At 38.3% G+C, this 21,131-nt stretch overlaps 4 protein-coding genes and 1 pseudogene across 4 annotated transcripts; all 5 read right to left on the bottom strand.

The window, feature by feature from the left end:
• Positions 1-550: 550 nt before the first annotated feature.
• Positions 551-4,784, bottom strand: LOC107403661 (nuclear transport factor 2-like; annotated as a pseudogene).
• Positions 4,785-4,924: 140 nt separating this feature from the next.
• On the bottom strand, positions 4,925-6,563 carry LOC107415918 (phenolic glucoside malonyltransferase 1-like). The gene has a single exon (XM_048471510.2). The coding sequence runs from the start codon at positions 6,518-6,520 to the stop codon at positions 5,117-5,119; it is 1,404 nt and encodes a 467-aa protein (XP_048327467.2). The 5' UTR covers positions 6,521-6,563; the 3' UTR covers positions 4,925-5,116.
• Positions 6,564-7,844: 1,281 nt separating this feature from the next.
• On the bottom strand, positions 7,845-9,723 carry LOC107415879 (phenolic glucoside malonyltransferase 1-like). The gene has a single exon (XM_048471509.2). It carries the CDS (start codon positions 9,390-9,392, stop codon positions 7,977-7,979), a length of 1,416 nt encoding a protein of 471 aa, XP_048327466.2. The 5' UTR covers positions 9,393-9,723; the 3' UTR covers positions 7,845-7,976.
• A 2,162-nt stretch (positions 9,724-11,885) lies between these two features.
• LOC107403664 (phenolic glucoside malonyltransferase 1-like) lies at positions 11,886-12,656 on the bottom strand. The gene is made up of 2 exons (XM_016010574.3): positions 12,641-12,656; positions 11,886-12,409 (listed from the first exon to the last, which is right to left on the bottom strand). The coding sequence occupies exons 1-2, from the start codon at positions 12,654-12,656 to the stop codon at positions 11,886-11,888; spliced, it is 540 nt and encodes a 179-aa protein (XP_015866060.3).
• Positions 12,657-19,063: 6,407 nt separating this feature from the next.
• On the bottom strand, positions 19,064-20,876 carry LOC112489582 (phenolic glucoside malonyltransferase 1-like). The gene has a single exon (XM_048472644.2). It carries the CDS (start codon positions 20,651-20,653, stop codon positions 19,238-19,240), a length of 1,416 nt encoding a protein of 471 aa, XP_048328601.2. The 5' UTR covers positions 20,654-20,876; the 3' UTR covers positions 19,064-19,237.
• Positions 20,877-21,131: the final 255 nt, after the last annotated feature.

The following is a 21,131-nucleotide window of genomic DNA, read 5'->3' as shown; positions in this document are numbered from 1 at the left end:
TCATTTTCCATAAAAACACTCAATAATGATGATTATTGTTTTTTTATTTTCACGTTTTCATGTATAGCATTTAATTACTTGCATTCATTCTCCATGCATTAATTGAAATAAAATGCAGGCACTACATTCTGAACCATGTCAGCTGGAGAGCTGTCTAATAAATGAAATGGTAAAATTTTTTGATCAATGAAACGGTATAATTTTTTGGTCCAAAGAAATCAAGTACATGGATAAAATTTTCTGAGGGACAGATGTACTGTGAGTCTGATGCACATAGGGGAGTCATCCACAAGTCAGAGGCGCCCACAAGCCAGTCGGTAGTCCCTGCAAGAATTTTCTACTGTTCATGATGACTTCTAAATTTTCTTTTAGAATAAAATTTTCAAATCCATAAAAAATAATAATAAAGAAAAAATTGTAGTCTTTGTAAAATCATCAATTTTCTCCCGACCAATTTTTTTCTTTTTCTTTTGTTTAGTTTGTTAAAAATATTGACATTTCTAATCTATACTGACGAGGCTTTTTAAATTTTCCATCAACCATCACAATATGAAGCTATTCTTGCAAAATCAATAACCAATTGCGTTTATAAAGACAAACTTATATTATTCCAACGATTATTTGAAAAGAAAAAACAAAACAAATCTCAAAGTCGGTAGAAACTCAAAATTTGCAACCCAACACAAAATACAACCAGAATCACATAACTTCAATGGACTTCTTCTTCAAGAACTTTGGCAAACAAAGAGGCAAAAGATCTCATTTCTTGCACGTTTAAAACCAAACCAATCACAACTCCTCCATTCCCATTCCTGCTCTCGGACAAAGACACTACTCCTGTTTTATCAATAGAAGCTATCTCCACCTTCCTTGGCCTTCCGAACCCAAAATCTGTACTGTATACCTCAAACCGAGGTGAGCCTGCAACACTCATCACTCTGTTTGCTTTCCTTCTGATCCATGGCATCATCGATCAGGTGCTTTCACTTCGACACGTCTTCGCTAGTGATCGCTTCTAGTGATCGCTTAAAGCCCCTCTTCCATCAATAGTGATAGGTGAAGCCTGAAAATATTATCATAGTTAGACATATATAAACATATGAAACCCAATGCTCAAATCGTCAGAAACTCAAATGGACTAGAAGCACTAATGGGTAAATTTAGAAAGGGGATAAAATATAACAGAAAGTGGATCAGTTAAAGCTATCACAATAAATTAATAAGAGAATCCCTGCACCTGGCAATGGAATATATGCATATTAATACTAAACCAGATAATCAATTATTAATTTTTAAAACAAAACAATATACCATTAGGAACATATCAACTTTATGGCTTTACACCACAGTTTAAAGTGGTTAACCAGGATTTGAGTTCAAATATTCTTCCAAGTGTGATTAGAAGATTACTCAATGGTCCTATGACTCCTAACAGCGGTTTTCTTCCACTATTTGGAAGAAAGCTTAGTCTTAAATTTATTCCAAGCCAAAGATCCACAACAAGAAATGCTAGAAAAACTTATTGGTCAAAGGAAAACCTAATATGTAAAAGAGAGTAATAGCTAAAGGTAAAAAAAACCTTTGAAAGATCTCCATAACAGGAAAAAATAAAATAAAATAAGAATGGTGAAAGAGAGAGAAGAGGGGTGAATATAAGATAGAATGAAACAGAGCATTTGCTTAAGTACCATTACCAACAACCCCCATCCTCCCAAGGAAGTTCTTCGTAACTAATACAGAATTTCTCACTGGTCATCAAATCTATTTTAGACATTCTGTCCTTCAAATAGAAAAGTAATATGCTGCTGATATCAGTTTAATAGCCACTATATTTACAAGTGATCCTTCCACTGGATTGCTTCTAGACACATTCTAATGACCATAATCGGGAAAAGGAGCTCCAAAATAAATCAAAACTTGTACATTTGGAGCCTTTTGCACAGTTATCAAACTATCAGCAAAGGACGACAAACATGGTTCCCTTGCTTTCTGAAAATGGGTGCATTAGTTGTTGGAGAAAGGCCATGCAGGAAAATTAAAACAGATTTGGATGCATTTTAGTTGCAAATAGAAGGTCCAAACATGAAGATTATCATTCAAGTGGACGGCATTACAAGAATATGCAGGAAGACAAAAGGAATAAATGAACATCCCAGAAATAATGAATATATAAATAACATATGGCGCTTTATAATTGGTGGTTCAAGAAACAAGAGAAGATGGAATGCATTTATTCTATTCCCAGTAGCTGCAAATGAAACTTTTAGAGAAACAGAAAGAATGGAGATATCTGTATGGCACTATTCATGGACCTCAAGGATTGAAATTCTAAAAAACCAAAACAGTATCCTTGTTGCTGCACAGACAGAAATGTAGAGGATGCCCAAAAAAATTGTGTCAGAAAATATGGAGATCATGTCACAAATCACTGCCAAAAAAAGAAGCAGCAGATTATCTTCTATGCACATTATTTGTCGATAACAAACCTTATTATTTCTGACTTGGATACTTCCTTGCTTTATTGGTCCAAATTTCTTAAATTCTGCCTCAAGCTGAGCAACCGTCACACTAAAGGGCAAATTCCATATGTAAATAGAGTGCCCCTCATCTGTAAGGAATGCAATGGCATATAGAGTTTAGAAATCTCCAAATTTGGCAATACGCAGATATTTAGATTCAATCCCATAAAGCTAAAGCAAGGATCTAAGTTCCGACAGATAATCACAGCTCTTCTCTTAAATGTATGGTCTTTTTATTTAAACAAGATATATTTTAGTTGTCTTAAAGTATTTCAAGATGAATCCAGCAGAAGAACAAAACAGGAAAGTATTGCTACTGTCTGGGTGCCGGTGCTACTTGGTGCTGCTGCTTCAGGCACTGATGCAGGTGCTGCTGATTCTCAACTTTCTTAGAAGATACATTTAAGAAGTTAGTTGGCACATAAACTTGTGTCGGTCCTAAACTCCCCTTTGGTACATTTACCTATAATTGACATACATTAGATTTTAGAAACCAAATACCTAAACACTCATGCAAACAAAAAAATGAGCATTGGTCAACTCACAATTGAGGGATATGACTTTTTTGGAGCATCTTCTAGGGCTGCAGCAGGAGATGATTCGACGTCCACAGTGATATCATTCGCATGAGAATGAGATGGGATTTCTGCAGCAGGCTTTTTTTCATTGACTAATTCTCTCTCATACTCTGATGCATCATAGGCCTTCCCAACAACAATTTGATCCGCATCCTCTTGAGCAGTTGCTAGGTCTGTGCAGGAGGATCAGGAACATGATTTGGCTCTGCAAAATTTCTTTTCAGGAACTATATAAGAGTCCAGGGTGAATTACACAACAAATGACACAAGATAGCAAACCTACTAGGTTCTGATATCAAGGAGGGTTCTGTAGCATCATCAACTCCATTAACCGCACCACTTTCCAACTGTTCTACATCTTCTACATACCTAAACACATCATTTAAGACGTAATACCCATTGTCTTGAGACGCAAGAAAAAATGATTGTGCAAATATCCTTTTCAAGTTATCCTTGCCCGTTAAACATCCAGTTACTAGCACAGTGACCCCTTCTTTGTATGACTTCTGCGCATCTGCAGTCTTTATGTCAACCATGTAGTCCTTATAATCAAAGGAAAGGATCTTTTTCGTTGATACCCTGCTCCAAGAAAAAACAATGTGGCAATATTTTTGAAGTGAGTAATTCAAACTTCTAAGTCATTAAAATCACAATATTCAGTCCAATACTTGTACGTGAAACCTTCAAAATGGTGTAATAACGCACTAACAAACTTTAATATTAGTTTATCTTAAGAGGTATGACGGAGACCGATAACTAAGAAAGACCCTCTTATTCTAGATCATAGCTTAACCAGGTAAATATGAACATTTAACTTAAGTGTGTTCCAATAGAGTGGTAAAGAAAAGGGGGCCACAGATCAATGAAAACAACAAGTAGAGCCAAGTTCATGGGCAAAGAAACAGAACTTTTGACATTTTTATGCAGGTTTCCGCAAAATCAAATATCTTCAAAATCAAGCATTAGTTATTTATGTATATGAAACATCGCAACTTGTTGCACTTCAATTTATATTTATAAACAAATAAAACTAAAAAAAGAACCCAGAAAAAACAAAACAATGACAATAACAAAACCATGAATTACTGGCCCAAGAAGCTTACTTGCATGGTAGTCGCAGATGTCATCACACCATTAGAATCAGGACGGCTGATCACACTTGAATCTTGATAAAACCTATAGAACAATTCTGGAGAGTTGTGGAGAATTTTATAATACTGATCAACGAAAGCATTTCCAACAAATTGGGCACTATGAGCCGTTGGAGGAGTTGCTGTCTGCAAGGCCATTCTGTCAAAGACCAACAACAGAATATTACTATCTCATACCTCCATAACTTTTGAAACCAAAACAAAGTTAGATAAACATTAGGCTCATTTAGTTTAACATAGATATCGCCAGCATTACCAACCACCAACTTATTTCTAAGAGTGATCAAAGTACAGAACCAGGTTGAATTTGAAAAGAACATATATAGGCGAAAATGTGGACTGTTTTGGATTAGCAAGATGGAAAATGAACAAGACAAGCACTTGCCATATTTTAATTTACCCATATTTTTGTTGAAAAAGGAAACAGCTTGATCAATGAATAGCCGCATTCTAAGGAAACCCAAAAAAAAGAATGTTCTTATATCAACAGTGATATATTACTTGGATCCAAACGGAGCAAAAGCTCAAAATCTAAACCCTGAATCGACCTCAAAACACCAAATGGTCAACCAAAAAAAAATTTGAGATATTGATAAATCAAATATATATTCTGCCCAACATTCGTTCCCAGCTGTCTTAAACAATAAAAACCATAAAGTACGAGGAAAAAAAAAAATCGCAGTAAACCAGTCTAACAACCAGTGCATTGCCTGATCATACGAATGATATTAAAAATTTGGATATTTATATATTTACAAATAGAAAAAAATAAAATAAAAATCGCAAGCTGTTGAGTAAAAAGTGTCAGTCCAGAATCAACTTAAAGGGCTAAACGAAATCAGTAAAAGAAAACAGAATCTGCAATAATCTAAGCTGTTGAGTGATCTTCTAGGCCCTGATGAAACAGAGAGCCAAATAGCTCCATCTCATGCTTCTTCAAAACCAAACCAATTTCAACCCCTCCACTTCCATCCCTTGATTCCGCCATAGAAAAAGCTCCATTTCTGTCGATGGATGTGATCTCCATCTTCTTAGGCTTTCCCCATCCAAAATCCAGACTGTACAAACCAAACCGATGAGACCCAGATACTCCAATCACTTGAGCTCCCGCTCCCAACGAACCCCACTTGGATAATCTCTCCTCTGCTCCTTCAAGAACTCCGTTTTCCAACCCCTTAATTACTTCGCCGATCTTCTCTGCAACAATGGCCACCCCATCTTGTAATTCCATGCACTCTGCTTCTTCCAAAGCAACTAAATGAGAACCGATACAGTTACCGAAATAGTTCTCGGGAACCGGCGGGTCTAAACGTGCCCTGTAGTCGGCGTTGAGTACCAGATAAATATTGCTCTTGCTTTCCCTTGAATTTCCTTTCGCTTTAACCAAGCAAACCACAATATAGGCACAAACAAGCACAAATGTGCTCAAATGGAGTTTAGCTGTATTCTCTAGCCGAATTAACACCATCTTCCTGAGTTTTTCTACGTTTCCAGGGCTTAAATCGAAATCCTGTCGGACTAAATTGGATGGTAATTTCAATTCTGACCAAAACTCGAAGCAGCATGAATTGCCTTTATTAGAGCTCACCGTCTTCTTCAACCATCGGTTTAAGTACAAAATGTCGAGCCCAGATGGATCTTTAATGACTGTCCGATCGTAGAAAGGAGATAAATCGGTGGGGAGGATGGAAGTTGAATTTTTTTCTTCTCTGCTGCGTGTGTAGTGGGCCCAGGACTTCAAGAACATGGTCAAAGATGTGCCATCAATAGCGGCGTGATGAAAAGCTATACCAATACAAAACCCAGTGCTGGGAAACAGAGTGATTTGCAAAGCCATAACGGAAGCCTCTGCATCTGATATGGTCAAGCTGGGCACAAGAGGACGAGTGTCAATGGCTTGGCGAACATGTTTGCTTGAGACATGGTCGAAATCGGCATCGGACTCAGCAAATGTGAGGGAGACAGCATCACCTGGTTTGTAGAGAAGAAAAGGTTTCTGAGAATGGGGAGGCCAAGTGAGGTTTCCAGCGAGAGGAAGGAAACTGAGGAGGGTGAGAGAGAGGGAGTGTTTGAGCGTGGAGAGGATGGAAGCAAAGGATGATGGATTAGGGTCGGTGAGGGAATAGAAGAAGAGAAACTCTCCAGGATGGAATTTGAGGCAGAAGGTATCGAGGAAAGTGAGTTGGAGAGTGAATTTGGCGTGTGAGTTGGAAGAAGAATCTTGCAAAGGAGCTACATGGGAGACCTCCAAGATTTTCACTGAGTTGGCCATAATTCTTTTAACACTATCAGACTTATCACTCAGATTTGTTGACTGTTTTTTTGGTAAGTAAAAAAAAGTTTATTTCAAATTGACAGGCTTGCATTTCATTACTGAGATTTATAACAGTACTAGTTAAACAAAACGCCACTTTAATTTACGTTTTTCTTTTCCTCTACAGTAACAAAAAATTAAAGTCCTATTTGATTTTCTTAACAGCCATGCCATTTAATCCAGTTTACCGTTTTTGGTTTGTTTCCCTAACATGTGTGTTTTTGTTAACTAATTTGTTAATAAATAAGGACATGAAATTTGCACTTATGGATTTTCTCTTTGGAAGTATGAAATTGGGGTTGGGCTACGGAAAAATACCACTATACGGATCCATATGAACCAAACTTAAATTGTTTTCATTGTATTGGGTTGGGTTACGAAAGTTTCACGAAATGGACCACAATGTCGAACTAAATTTAAAAAAAAAGAAAGGAAAGATTAATAAAGTTTCATTTTCCATAAAAATTTAAAATTTTTCAACAATTTAATATTTTTTCCGAAACCGTCTATCGAACTTCCTTCTTTCCTTCCTTCCTCCATTATTCTACTTCATTTTCGATTAAAAAAAAAAACTCAATAATGATGATTATTGTTTTTTTTTTATATTCACATTTTCATGTATAGTATTTAATTATTTGCATTTACTTTCTGTGCAATAATTGAAATAAAATGCAGGTATTACATTATGGTGCTCTGCAACACTTTCCATCTGGGGAACTGTCTAATAAATGAAATGGTACAATTTTTAGGTCCCAGAAAATAAGGTACCCGGAAGTAATTTTGCTGTGGGACAAATGTACTTTGGGTGACAAAGCAAAAGTAGAAATAGGTAGTTTGAATGGTAAAATATTTTTATTTGTGTTTATAAAAGTATAAATTCAAATTTAGAAAAATTTTAAATAAGAAAAATTTTAAATAGTTTATAAATTAGATGAATTATTCTAAAAAAAACAAATACCCTAGATCTCATGCACGTGAGGGAATCACCCACAAGTCAGAGGCGCACATAAGTCAGTCAGTAGTGCCTGGAAGAATTTTTCTACTTTTCATGATGATTTCTAAATTTTCGTTTAAAATGAAATTTTCAAAACCATAAGAAATAGTTAAATTGCAGTCTTTGTAAAATCATCAATTTAGTCCCGAACAATTTTGCCTTTTTCTTTTATCTATTTTGTTAAAAATATTGACACTTCTAATCTATACTAACAAGGTTTTTAAAATTTTCCACCAGCCATCACAATATGAATCTATTCTTGAAAATCAATAACCAATTGCCTTTACATACACAGAGAAATAAGGACAAACTTATATTATCCCAACTATTATTTGAAAAGAAGAAACAAAACAATTCTCAAAGTCAATAGAAAATAAAAATTCGCTACCCAACACAAAAACCAACCAGAATCACAGAACTTCAATGGACTTCTTCTTCCAGTACTTTGGCAAACAAAGAGGCAAAAGATCTCATTTGTTGCACGTTTAAAACCAAACCAATCTCAACTCCGCCATTCCCGTTCCTGCTCTCGGACAGATTCACTGCTTCTGTTTTATCAATAGAAGCTATCTCCACCTTCCTTGGCCTTCCGAACCCAAAATCTGTACTGTAAACCTCAAACCGAGGTGAGCCTGCAACACTCATCATTCTCTGTTTGCTTTCACCCTGATCCATGGCCTGATTGATGATTGAAACCCAAGTTTCCGCACCATTCAGGACTCCATTTTCAAGACCTTTTATAGATTCACTTATTGCCTCCGCCACATAGCATACCCCATATTTTTCCCTTAACACCTTTTCAGTCTCTGGAACTACTATGCAGCCTGATATGCAGTTTCCAAAATACGTTGAAGGGATTGTAGGTTTGAGCCGAGACCTTGAGTCGACGCTGAATCCAAGGATGGCATTCTTTTCTTTCGCCTCTATAGCTCTCTGTAGACATACAAATGTGTAGCCTAATACCAGCGAAAACGTCGATATACGTTGAACTTGATGCTTTGATCTGTTCTGATCGGCAGACACAAAGTTTCTCAACTTTTGTATTTGCTCTCCACTCAATTCGAAAGTGGCTCGGACTAAACTTGGTTGAACCTGAGCTTTCATTAACGTTAGGCTTCTGTTATTGGGTCCGCCTTGCTTTAGCCACCCCTTCAAGTAAATCACTTCGAGTTCTGCAGGGTCTTTAATGGCTGCTCTATCATAGAATGGCGTAAGATCCGGTGGCAATGACGGCCATGATGGTGGCGGGTCTGCAGATCCTGATCGGCCATTTTTATTGCATATGTAAGCCCATGACTTGACAAAAGAAGTTGAAGTTTTACCGTCCAAAACTGCGTGGTGGGAAGTGATTCCAATGCAAAAGCCAGAGTTTGGAAACAGAGTAATCTGCAGTGCCACCACAGCAACTCGTTCATGGGACTCTTCCAAGTGGGGAATAAGAGGACGGCATTCTGTGGCTTCGCGAAATCCGTTGCCAGATAGATGATAAAAGTCCATGTTGGACTCGGCTATGGTAAGCGAAACTCCATCACCGTCAACGTATTTGATGAAGGGTTTGTGAGAGTCTTGTGGCCAAACAAGGTTTCCTGCTAGAGGGAGATAGTGTTGGAGGGTGAGAGAAAGAAAGTGTCTGAGTTTTGGAATGATGGAATCGAAAAAGGGTGTGTTAGAGGAAGAGAATTCGTAAAAGAAAAGACGTTCAACCGGTGGAAATCTTAACCAGAGTATATCAAAGAAGGTCAAAGGGAGAGAGCTTGGGGAGGCCAAGTTTGGTAAGTCTGGTGGTGGAGCTACTCGACAAACCTCAAGTACTTTCACAGGTAGGGGCTGTGCCATGTTTAGCCTGGAAAAAGCTTGCTGGAATTGCTAGCTAGTATATGAGCCGCTCCTTCTTAGATTAGGTCAGGTGGAAGTACAATGCGTGCCACATATCCTGAATTCTATCTCAGACCCTGCTATCCTTTATAATTGATAGCTCAGCTGATCGACTAATGGATGTACACGAAGGCTCACGTCTTAGTTCATCGTAATAAATGACAAATTGGTTGACTAGTCAGGAGGCCTCGTAATCGCAAGTTTTTTCCCTTAAACAAACAAACCTACCTTCAGTACCTTCGTGGATTTCCAGACATCTATATCATATCCTATTCTAACAATTTATGCGATAGACAAAAGTGTAATAGGAATTGCATATGACACTATTAATTCGTATTGGCATTAGAACACTTTCTGTAATGATTAATTAATATAACTCATAGGGTAGTTGTGTAAAATTTAAAGCTAAAAACCTAATCTCTTTTGTATATAAAAAAAAATACAAATAAAAACTGTTCTATATACCTCTCCTCTTGTAGATATTGGTTAGGCTTTTACGCTTCATTGCCAATAATAATAATAATAATAATAATAATAACCTAATTAGATAGATTATCCTTTCTATTTGAGCTTGTGTTCTTACAAAAAATATAACATACATATATATTTTTAATTTTACCATAAGAATAAACATATTTTGTTAAAATATTATACCATGCAATTTCGCACGATATTCATATGGTTGAATTTTCATATATATATATATATATATTTATAAATGCACTTGTACCAAACATGTACATGCATAATTATATACTCTGCCACGTTCACATGTGTAATAGTAGCCCAAGGACTAGTGAGGGCCCAAACCTTCCCAACTTCAAGAAATCAAATTGAGATCCACTCCACACTAATTGGAACTAAAAGCGCTGTTCATTTGCTGGATGTAATACGTACATATATATATATATATATATGAATATTAAGCACAGTGACCCCTTCTTTGTATGACTTCTGCACATCTGCAGTCTTTATGTCAACCATGTAGCCCTTATAATCAAAGGAAACGATCTTTTCGTTGATACCCTGCTCCGAGAAAAAACAATGTGGCAATATTTTTGATGTGAGTAATTCTAACTTCTAAGAGTCATTAAAATCACAATATTCAGTCCAATACTTGTTCATGAAACCTTCAAAATGGCGTAATAACACACTAACAAACTTTAATATTGGTTTACCTTAAGAGGTATGACTGAGACCGATAACTAAGAAAGACCCTCTTATTCTAGATCATAGCTTAACCGGGTAGATATGAACATTTAAGTATGTTCCAATAGAGTGGAAAAGAAAAGGGGACCACAGATCAATGCAAACAACAAGTAGAGCCAAGTTCAAGGGCAAAGAAACAGAACTTCTGACATGTTTACGCAGGTTTCCACAAAATCAAATATCTTCAAAATCAAGCATTAGTTATTTATGTATATGAAACATCGCAACTTTTTGCACTTCAATTTATATTTATAAACAAATAAAACTAAAAAAAGAACCCAGAAAAAACAAAACAATGACAATAACACAACAATGAATTACTGGCCCAAGAAGCTTACTGTCGCAGATGTCATCACACCATTAGAATCAGGACGGCTGATCACACTTGAATCTTGATAAAACCTATAGACCAATTCTGGAGGGTTGTGGAGAATTTTATAATACTGATCAACGAAAGCATTTCCAACGAATTGGGAACTATGAGCTGTTGGAGGAGTTGCTGTCTGCAAGGCCATTCTGTTAAAAACCAACAACAGAATATTACTATCTCATACCTCCAGAACTTTTGAAACCAAAACAAAGTTAGATAAACAAGTTTCAACTGGTAAGAGAGAGAGAGAAACTAGCATTAGGCTGATTTAGTTTAACATAGATATCGCCAGCATTACCAACCACCAACTTATTTCTAAGAGTGATCAAAGTACAGAACCAGGTTGAATTTTAAAACAACATATATAGGCGAAAATGTACAAGACAAGCACTTGCCATATTTTAATTTACCCATATTTTTGTTGAAAAAGGAAACAGCTTGATCCATGAATAGCCGCATTCTAAGGAAACCCAAAAAAAAGAATGTTCTTATATCAACAGTGATATATTACTTGGATCCAAACGGAGCAAAAGCTCAAAATCTAAACCCTGAATCAACCTCAAAACACCAAATGGTCAACCAAAAAAAAATTTGAGATATTGATAAATCAAATATATATTCTGCCCAACATTCGTTCCCAGATGTCTTAAACAATAAAAACCATAAAGTACGAGGAAAAAAAAAATCGCAGTAAACCAGTCTAACAACCAGTGCATTGCCTGATCATCCGAATGATATTAAAAATTTGGACATTTATATATTTACAAATTGAAAAAAAAAACAAAAATCGCAAGGTGTTGAGTAAAAAGTGTCAGTCCAGAATCAACTTAAAGGGCTAAACGAAATCAGTAAAAGAAAACAGAATCTGCAATAATCTAAGCTGTTGAGTAATCTTCTAGGCCCTCATGAAAAAGAGAGCCAAATAGCTCCATCTCATGCTTCTTCAAAACCAAACCAATTTCAACCCCTCCACTTCCATCCCTTGATTCCGCCATAGAAAAAGCTCCATTTCTGTCGATGGATGTGATCTCCATCTTCTTAGGCTTCCCCCATCCAAAATCCAGACTGTACAAACCAAACCGATAAGACCCAGATACCCCAATCACTTGAGCTCCCCCTCCCAACGAACCCCAGTTGGATAATCTCTTCTCTGCTCCTTCAAGAACTCCATTTTCCAACCCCTTAATCACTTCGCCGATCTTCGCTGCAACAATGGCCAACCCATCTTGTAATTCCATGCACTCTGCTTCTTCCAAAGTAACTAAATGAGAACCGATACAGTTACCGAAATAGTTCTCGAGAACCGGCGGGTCTAAACGTGCCCTGTAGTCGGCGTTGAGTACAAGATAAATCTTGCTCTTGCTTTCCCTTGAATTTCCTTTCGCTTTAACCAAGCAAACTACAATATAGGCACAAACAAGCACAAATGTGCTCAAATGGAGTTTAGTTGTATTCTGTAAGCGAATTAACACTATCTTCCTGAGTTATTCTGTAGCCGAATTAACACTATCTTCCTGAGTTTTTCTACATTTCCAGGGCTCAGATCGAAATCCTGTCGGACTAAATTGGATGGCAATTTCAATTCTGACCAAAACTCGAAGCAGCATGGATTGCCTTTATGAGAGCTGACTGTCTTCTCCAACCATTGGTTTAAGTACAAAATGTCGAGCCCAGATGGATCTTTAATGACTGTCCGATCGTAGAAAGGAGATCGATCGGTGGGGAGGATGGAAGTTGAATATTTTTCTTGTCCGCTACGTGTGTAGTGGGTCCAGGACTTCAAGAATATGGTCAAAGATGTGCCATTGTTAGAGTTTGTGACCCGAATTCTTGTTGACCCGACCCGAAAAGCTCGCGGTGCGATCCATTTGGTAAAACTAAATTTTGGAGAAAAATTTGGGGCTCTGTGGTGGAAGCGGATAGGCCCGAGACCGTTCAATTTTTAGGGTTTCTTATGTACTATATATTTTTGGTTTTCGGCTGAAATTAGGGTTTTTAGAAGGTATCGCGCAGTCAGGCTCACCTTTTGTACCAATCTTTCGATATTGGATTTGCTTCTCCCTGCCCGTGGTTTTTCTTTGTTTCTGTTGCTATTTGTTTTTCTCCCAATTCCGTAACAAGTGGTATTAGAGCCGCGTCGATCTATTTGGGAATTTTTTTTTCTTTTTGGATCATGGCAACAAAGTTCGACATTGAGAAATTTGAGCGCAACATGAGTTTCTTCATGTGGCAAGTCAAGATGAAGGTGATTTTGACACAGAACGGTTTACACAAGGCGTTGGTTGGCAAGGAGCAGATGCCGTCTTCGTGGGATGCCGAAAAGAAAGCTGAGGTTGATGAGCGTGCCCTATCCACCATTCAGCTATGCTTGTCCAATGAAGTTTTGAGAGAGGTCCTTGATCAGAAGACAACAAAGGACTTATGGGACAAGTTGGAATCTTTGTACATCACAAAGAATCTCACAACGAAACTGATTGCGAAGCACCGTCTATACACCCTTTCTATGGTTGAAGGTACATCTATTAAAACACACATAGATGACTTTTCTACTTTTTTGTTGGATCTGGCGAACATGGACATTAAATATGATGATGAAGATCAGGTCCTAATGCTACTGCGTTCCTTACCTCCATCGTATAAAAATTTTAGGGAGACTTTGATTTACAGTAATAAAACCCTAAAATTGGAGGACGTGAAAGCTTCTTTATATTCTAAGGAGTTGACCAGCAGTTCGGATAACAATAATTTTGGGAGTTTCGGAGGAGAGGGTTTGATTGTTAGAGGTAGAACATCATCTAGAGATCAAAATAACAATGGTGGTAGTCGGCCAAGATCGAAGTCAAGGTTCAGAAACCTTATTTGTCACTACTGTAAGAAAAAGGGGCACATCAAAACTGAATGTCGTAAGCTTCAGAATAAAAATAATGAAAAGAGTAAGGAACATGCCGAAGCCAGTGTCGCACATGAGGAAATTGAAGATGGAGATGTTTATTCAGTGACTGAGGATAGTTCGGGCAAGCAGGGATGGATTTTGGATTCAGCCTGTTCGTTTCACATCTGTCTCCATAGGGATTGGTTCTCTTCTTATGTTCCGGTGGATAAAGGTGTTGTGCTGATGGGAGATGATCATCCTTGCTGTGTCATCGGCATTGGAACTGTAAGGGTGAAGATGCATGATGGAATTATCAGAACACTATCTGAGGTACGTCACGTTCCAGATATGTCTAAAAATTTAATTTCTTTATCTGCTTTGGACAAGTCTGGTTGTTCTTTTGCTGGTGGAGGTGGAGTTTTGAGGGTTCTGAAGGGTGCTTTGGTGGTGATGAAAGCTAGCCTGGTTGGTACATTATACAGGCTACAGGGTTCTGTGGTAATGGGGTCGGCTGCTGTTTCAGTATCCATGTCAGATTCGGATGTTACTCGTTTGTGGCATATGAGATTGGGCCATATGAGTGAGAAAGGTTTGGCGATGTTGAGCAAACGGAGTTTGCTTGGTGATTGGAGTATCTCGAAGTTGGAGTTTTGTGAATATTGTGTGTTTGGGAAGCAGAAGAGAGTTAGCTTCAGTACTGGAATTCACAAAACCAAAGGTACTCTAGACTACATTCATTCAGATCTTTGGGGACCTGCACGTACTGCTTCTAAGGGTGGTGGCAGATATATGTTGACCTTCATTGATGATTTCTCCCGGAAGGTCTGGGTATATTTCTTGAAGCACAAGAATGATGTATTTGCTATCTTCAAGCAATGGAAAGCTTTGGTAGAGAAGCAGACGGAAAGAAGGGTGAAGCGCCTTCGTACAGATAATGGATTGGAGTTCTGTGATGGTGTTTTCAATGAGTTTTGTAGAAACGAAGGGATTGTTAGACATCTCACAGTTAGAGGAACTCCGCAGCAAAATGGTGTGGCTGAGCGGATGAACAGAACTCTTATGGAGAAAGTGCGATGCATGTTGTTGAATTCTGGGTTAGCACATGAATTTTGGGCAGAAGCAGCTGCTACAGCTTGCTACTTGGTGAATCGTTCTCCATCGGCAGCAATCGATTGCAAGACTCCTGAAGAGGTATGGTCTGGAAAACCTGCTAATTATTTAGATTTGAAAGTGTTTGGATGCCCTGCCTATGTTCATGTTAATGATGGTAAGCTTGAGCCTAGATCGAAGAAGGGCATATTTCTTGGTTACCCGCAGGGTGTAAAAGGATACAGAGTTTGGCTTCCTGATCCAAAGTCATCTAAGGTTGTGATTAGCAGGGATGTTGTGTTTGATGAGATGGCAATGCTGCATCCGAAAAAGGAGCTTGTTGTTTCAGACAGTATGCCAAAGCAGGTGGAGTTTAGGGTGGAGGAAGTAAGTACTTCACAGAATGGTTCAGTTTCAGGCCCATTTGAGACACTCACTCATGTGGAAGAAGAGAGAATTGAGGAGGTGCAGGAGCATTCGATTGCCAAGGATAGACCTCGCAGGGAGATCAAGAAGCCCTCTAGTTTAGCAGACTATGTCACTTTTGCTTGTGTTGCAGCACAAGAGATCGAGAGTCCCAGTGATCCTTGCAACTATTATGAAGCCATCTCATGTGAGGATTCTGCAAAGTGGTTAATTGCTATGCAGGAAGAGGTGGAGTCGCTTCATAAGAACCACACTTGGGAGTTAGCATTACCTCCAGAGGGTAAGAAGATTGTGGGATGCAAGTGGGTCTACAAAAAGAAAGAAGGCATTCCTGGTGTTGAAGATGCGAGGTACAAAGCACGTTTAGTAGCGAAGGGGTATTCACAGGTACAGGGAGTTGATTTTAATGATATATTTTCCCCTGTCGTTAAACATACTTCTATTCGTGCTTTGTTAGCGCTAGTTGCTATGCATGATTTAGAGTTGGAGCAACTAGATGTGAAGACCGCTTTCTTGCATGGTGAGCTTGAGGAGACAATTTATATGCAGCAATCCGAAGGTTTCGAGGTTGAAGGAAAAGAGGATCATGTGTGTTTGTTGAAAAGGTCCTTGTATGGTTTGAAGCAATCCCCTCGTCAGTGGTACAAGCGGTTTGATGGGTTTATGTTTAGCCATGGCTATTCTAGAAGCCAATATGATAGCTGTGTGTATTTTAGGAAGTTGGAAGATGGCTCATTTATCTATTTGTTGCTTTATGTTGATGATATGCTGATAGTGGCCAAGAAGAAATCCGATATCAACAGATTGAAAGCAGAATTGAGTGGTAAATTTGAGATGAAAGATTTGGGAGCGGCAAAGAAGATTCTTGGTATGGAGATTGAGAGAGATAGATCTGCAGGTAAACTTTTCTTGACTCAAAGATCTTTTGTTAAGAAAGTTCTGGAGCGTTTTGGAATGAAGAACGCTAAACCTGTAAGTACTCCATTAGCTACTCATTTTAGATTGTCTGCTGATATGTCACCACAGTCGGATAGAGATATTGAGTATATGTCACATGTTCCTTATTCTAGTGCTGTTGGTAGTTTGATGTATGCTATGGTGTGTACCCGTCCTGACATTGCACATGCTGTTAGTGTTGTGAGCCGGTATATGGCTAATCCTGGCAAACAACACTGGCAAGCTGTCAAGTGGATTCTAAGGTACTTGAGAGGCACCACTAACACTTGTTTAGAGTTTGGTGGAAGTAAGGAGGGTGTACGTGGATATGTTGATGCAGATTTTGCTGGGGACCTTGATAGAAGGAGGTCCACTACTGGTTATGTATTTACTCTTGGAGATACTTCTATCAGTTGGAAGTCTGTTTTGCAAGCAACAGTTGCACTATCAACTACAGAAGCTGAATATATGGCTATAGCTGAAGCGGTGAAAGAAGCTATTTGGTTAAGGGCGTTGATAGGTGAGTTGAGCTCTGAGCAGGAGAGTACGGTCATCAATTGTGATAGTCAGAGTGCTATCTATCTCACTAAGGATCAGATGTTTCACGAGAGGACAAAACATATAGATGTTCGGTATCATTTTGTACGTGATGTTATTGCTCGTGGAGATATTGTTGTCAGCAAGGTGAGTACTCATGATAATCCTGCTGACATGATGACCAAGGCACTTCCAGTAGCCAAGTTTGAGCATTGCTTGGACTTGGTTGGTGTTTGTTGTTGAGCTTTGCCTTTAGGGGTTTTTGTGGAAGAGGATGGCAACTTTTATCGAAGATTGGAGTTTTGTATGTTTTTCATTCCTTATATGGAATTCGTGTCAAGGTGGAGATTGTTAGAGTTTGTGACCCGAATTCTTGTTGACCCGATCCGAAAAGCTCGCGGTGCGACCCATTTGGTAAAACTAAATTTTGGAGAAAAATTTGGGGCTCTGTGGTGGAAGCGGAGGTCTCGGGCCGATAGGCCCGAGACCGTTCAATTTTTAGGGTTTCTTATGTACTATATATTTTTGGTTTTCGGCTGAAATTAGGGTTTTTAGAAGGTATCGCGCAGTCAGGCTCACCTTTTGTACCAATCTTTCGATATTGGATTTGCTTCTCCCTGCCCGTAGTTTTTCCCGTCAAGGGTTTCCACGTTAATTGTGTGTTTGTTCTTCGCTTTCTTTGTTTCTGTTGCTATTTGTTTTTCTCCCAATTCCCTAACAGCCATCAATAGCAGCATGATGAAAAGCAATACCAATACAAAACCCACTGCTGGGAAACAGAGTGATTTGCAATGCCATAACCGAAGCCTCTGTATTTGATATGGTCAAGCTGGGCACAAGAGGACGAGTGTCAATGGCTTGGTGAACATGTTTGCTTTAGACATGGTCAAAATCGGCATCGGACTGGGCGAATGTGAGGGAGACTGAATTACCTGGTTTGTAGAGAAGAAAAGGTTTCTGAGAATGGGGAGGCCAAGTGAGGTTTCCAGCGAGAGGAAGGAAGCTAAAGAGGGTAAGAGAGAGGGAGTGTTTTGAGTGTGGAGAGGATGGAAGCAAAGGATGATGGATTAGGGTCGATGAGGAAATAGAAGAAGAGAAACTCTCCAGGATGGAATTTGAGGCAGAAGGTATCGAGGAAAGTAAGTTGGATAGTGAATTTGGTGAGTGAGTTGGAAGAAGAATCTTGTAAAGGAGCCATATGGGAGACCTCCAAGATTTTCATTGAATTGGCCATAATTCTTTAACACTATCAAACTTATTACTCAGATTTGTTAACTGTTTTTCAGGTAAGTAAAAGAAAGTTTATTTCAAATTGACAGGCTTGCATTTCATGGTTACTGAGATTTATAACAGTACTAGTTAAACAAAACGCCAACTTAATTTACGTTTTTCTTTTCTTCTACAGTAACAAAAAATTAAAGTCCGACTTGATTTTCTTAACATCCATGCCATTTAATCCAGTTTACCCTTTTTGGTTTGTTTTCGTAGCATGTGTGTTTTTATTAATTAATTTGTTAATAAATAAGAATATGAAATTTGCACTTATGGGTTTTCCTTTTGGAATTCTGAAGTTGGGTTGGGCCACTTAAAAACACCACTCCATAGATCCATATGAACCAAATTTAAATTATTTTCATTGTGTTGGGTTGGGTTACGAAGGCTTCACGAAATGGATCCACGGTGTCGAACTAAATTAAAAAAAAAAAAAAAAAAGCAAAGGAAAGATTAATAAAGTTTCATTTTCCATAAAAATTTAAAATTTTTCATCAATTTAGTATTTTTTCCGAGACTGTCAATCCTGTCTATCGAACTTCCTTTCCTTCCTTCCTCTATCATTCTACTTCATTTTCGATAAAAAAAAACTCAATAATAATGATTATTGTTTTTATTTATATTCACTTTTCCATGTGTAGCATTTAATTATTTGCATTTGCTCTCCGTGCAATAAGTGAAATAAAATGCAGGTATTACATTATGGTGTTCTGCACCACTTTCCATCTGGGGAAGTGTCTAAATTTTCGTTTAAAATTAAATTTTCAAAACCATAAGAAATAGTTAAAAAAAAAATTGCAGCCTTTGTAAAATCATCAATTTAGTCCCAAACAATTTTGCCTTTTTCTTTTATCTATTTTGTTAAAAATATTGACATTTCTAATCTATAGTGACGAGGTTTTTAAAATTTTCCATCAATCATTACAATATGAATCTATTCTTGAAAATCAATAACCAATTACGTACACAGACAAATAAGGACAAACTTATATTATCCCAAAGATTATTTGAAAAGAAGAAACAAAACAATTCTCGAAGTTAATAGAAAATAAAAATTCGCTACCCAACACAAAAACCAACCAGAATCACATAACTTCAATGGACTTCTTCTTCCAGGACTTTGGCAAACAAAGAGGCAAAAGATCTCATTTGTTGCACGTTTAAAACCAGACCAATCTCAACTCCTCCATTCCCATTCCTGCTCTCAGACAGACTCACTGCTCCTGTTTTATCAATAGAAGCTATCTCCACCTTCCTTGGCCTTCCGAACCCAAAATCTGTACTGTAAACCTCAAACCGAGGTGAGCCTGCAACACTCATCATTCTCTGTTGGCTTTCACTCTGATCCATGAAATCATCAATGAATGAAGCCCAAGTTTCTGCACCATTCAAGACTCCATTTTCAAGACCTTTTATAGATTCACTTATTGCCTCTACCACATGGCATACCCCATTTTGTTCCCTTAACGCCTTTTCAGTCTCTAGAACTACAGAGCAGCCTGATATGCAGTTTCCAAAATACGTTGGAGGGATTGTAGGTTTGAGCCGAGACCTTGCGTCGACGCTGAATACAAGCATGATATTCTTTTCTATCGCCTCTATAGCTCTCTTTAGGCATACAAATGTGTAGCCTAATACCAACGAAAACGTCGATATACGTTGAACTTGATGCTTTGATCTATTCTGATCGACAGACACGAAGTTTCTCAACTTTTGTATTTGCTCTCCACTCAATTCGAAAGTGGCTCGGACTATACCTGGCTGAACTTGAGATTTCCTTAACATTAGGCTTCTGTTATTGGGTCCGCCTTGCTTTAGCCACGCGTTCAACCAAATCACTTCGAGTTCTGCAGGGTCTTTAATGGCGGCTCTATCATAGAATGGCGTAAGATCCGAGGGCAAGGACGGCGATGACTGCGGCGAGTCTGCAGATCCTGATCCGGCAGTTTTATTGCATATGTAAGCCCATGACTTGACAAAAGAAGTTGAAGTTTTACCGTCCAAAATTGCATGGTGGGAAGTGATTCCAATGCAAAAGCCAGAGTTTGGAAACAGAGTAATCTGCAGTGCCGCCACAGCAACTCTTTCATGGGACTCTTCCAAGTGGGGAATAAGAGGACGGTATTCTGTGGCTTCGCGAAATCCGTTGCTAGATAGATGATAAAAATCCATGTTGGACTCGGCTATGGTAAGCGAAACTCCATCACCGTCAACATATTTGATGAAGGGTTTGTGAGAGTCTTGTGGCCAAACAAGGTTTCCTGCTAGAGGGAGATAGTGTTGGAGGGTGAGAGAAAGAGAGTGTTTGAGTCTTGGAATGATGGAATCGAAAAAGGGTGTGTTAGAGGTAGAGAATTCGTAAAAGAAAAGACGTTCAACCGGTGGAAATCTTAACCAGAATATATCAAAGAAGGTCAAAGGGAGAGAGCTTGGGGAGGCCAAGTTTGGTAAGTCTGGTCGTGGAGCTACTCGACAAACCTCAAGCACTTTCACAGATAGGGGCTGTGCCATGTTAAGCCTGGAAAAAGCTTGTTGGAATTGGTAGCTAGTATATGACCCCCTTCCTCTTCCTAGTAGATCAGATCAGATGGAAGTAAAATGCGAGCCGCATTTTCTGAATTCTAATTCAGAGGCCGCCATCCTTTGTAATTGATAGCTCAGCTTATCGACTAATGGATGGACGAAGGCTCACGTCTTTGTTCAACGTAATAAATGGCAAATTGGTTGACTAGTCAAGCGGCCTCGTACTCGCAAGTCTTTTCCCTCGTACACGCAAGTCTTTTCCCATGACTTGACCATATTTTTTTAATTTATAACGTATTATACATGAATGTACTAAAGTTATAAATTGTCTATTCATATATTTTTTTGATCGAATTTTCCTTCATATTTTTCAACAAATACAAGAATTTATATATGTGCCATATTTAACTAACTATGCTATTTATGGAACTTCCTCTCTCTCTCTTTTTTTTTTTTTTTTTTTTTT

The sequence above is a fragment of the Ziziphus jujuba genome, chromosome 4 (genome assembly GCF_031755915.1).
Source record: "Ziziphus jujuba cultivar Dongzao chromosome 4, ASM3175591v1".
Taxonomy (NCBI): Eukaryota; Viridiplantae; Streptophyta; class Magnoliopsida; order Rosales; family Rhamnaceae; genus Ziziphus; species Ziziphus jujuba.
The sequence above is the reverse complement of the archived record's forward strand: the minus strand, read 5'-3'. Positions and strand labels throughout refer to the sequence as shown.

What these genes read in the sequence shown, in the direction of transcription:
- LOC107415918 (XM_048471510.2), bottom strand. Translation starts at nt 6,520, where the DNA reads ATGGCCAACTCAGTGAAAATCTTGGAGGTCTCCCATGTAGCTCCTTTG.
- LOC107415879 (XM_048471509.2), bottom strand. Translation starts at nt 9,392, where the DNA reads ATGGCACAGCCCCTACCTGTGAAAGTACTTGAGGTTTGTCGAGTAGCT.
- LOC112489582 (XM_048472644.2), bottom strand. Translation starts at nt 20,653, where the DNA reads ATGGCACAGCCCCTATCTGTGAAAGTGCTTGAGGTTTGTCGAGTAGCT.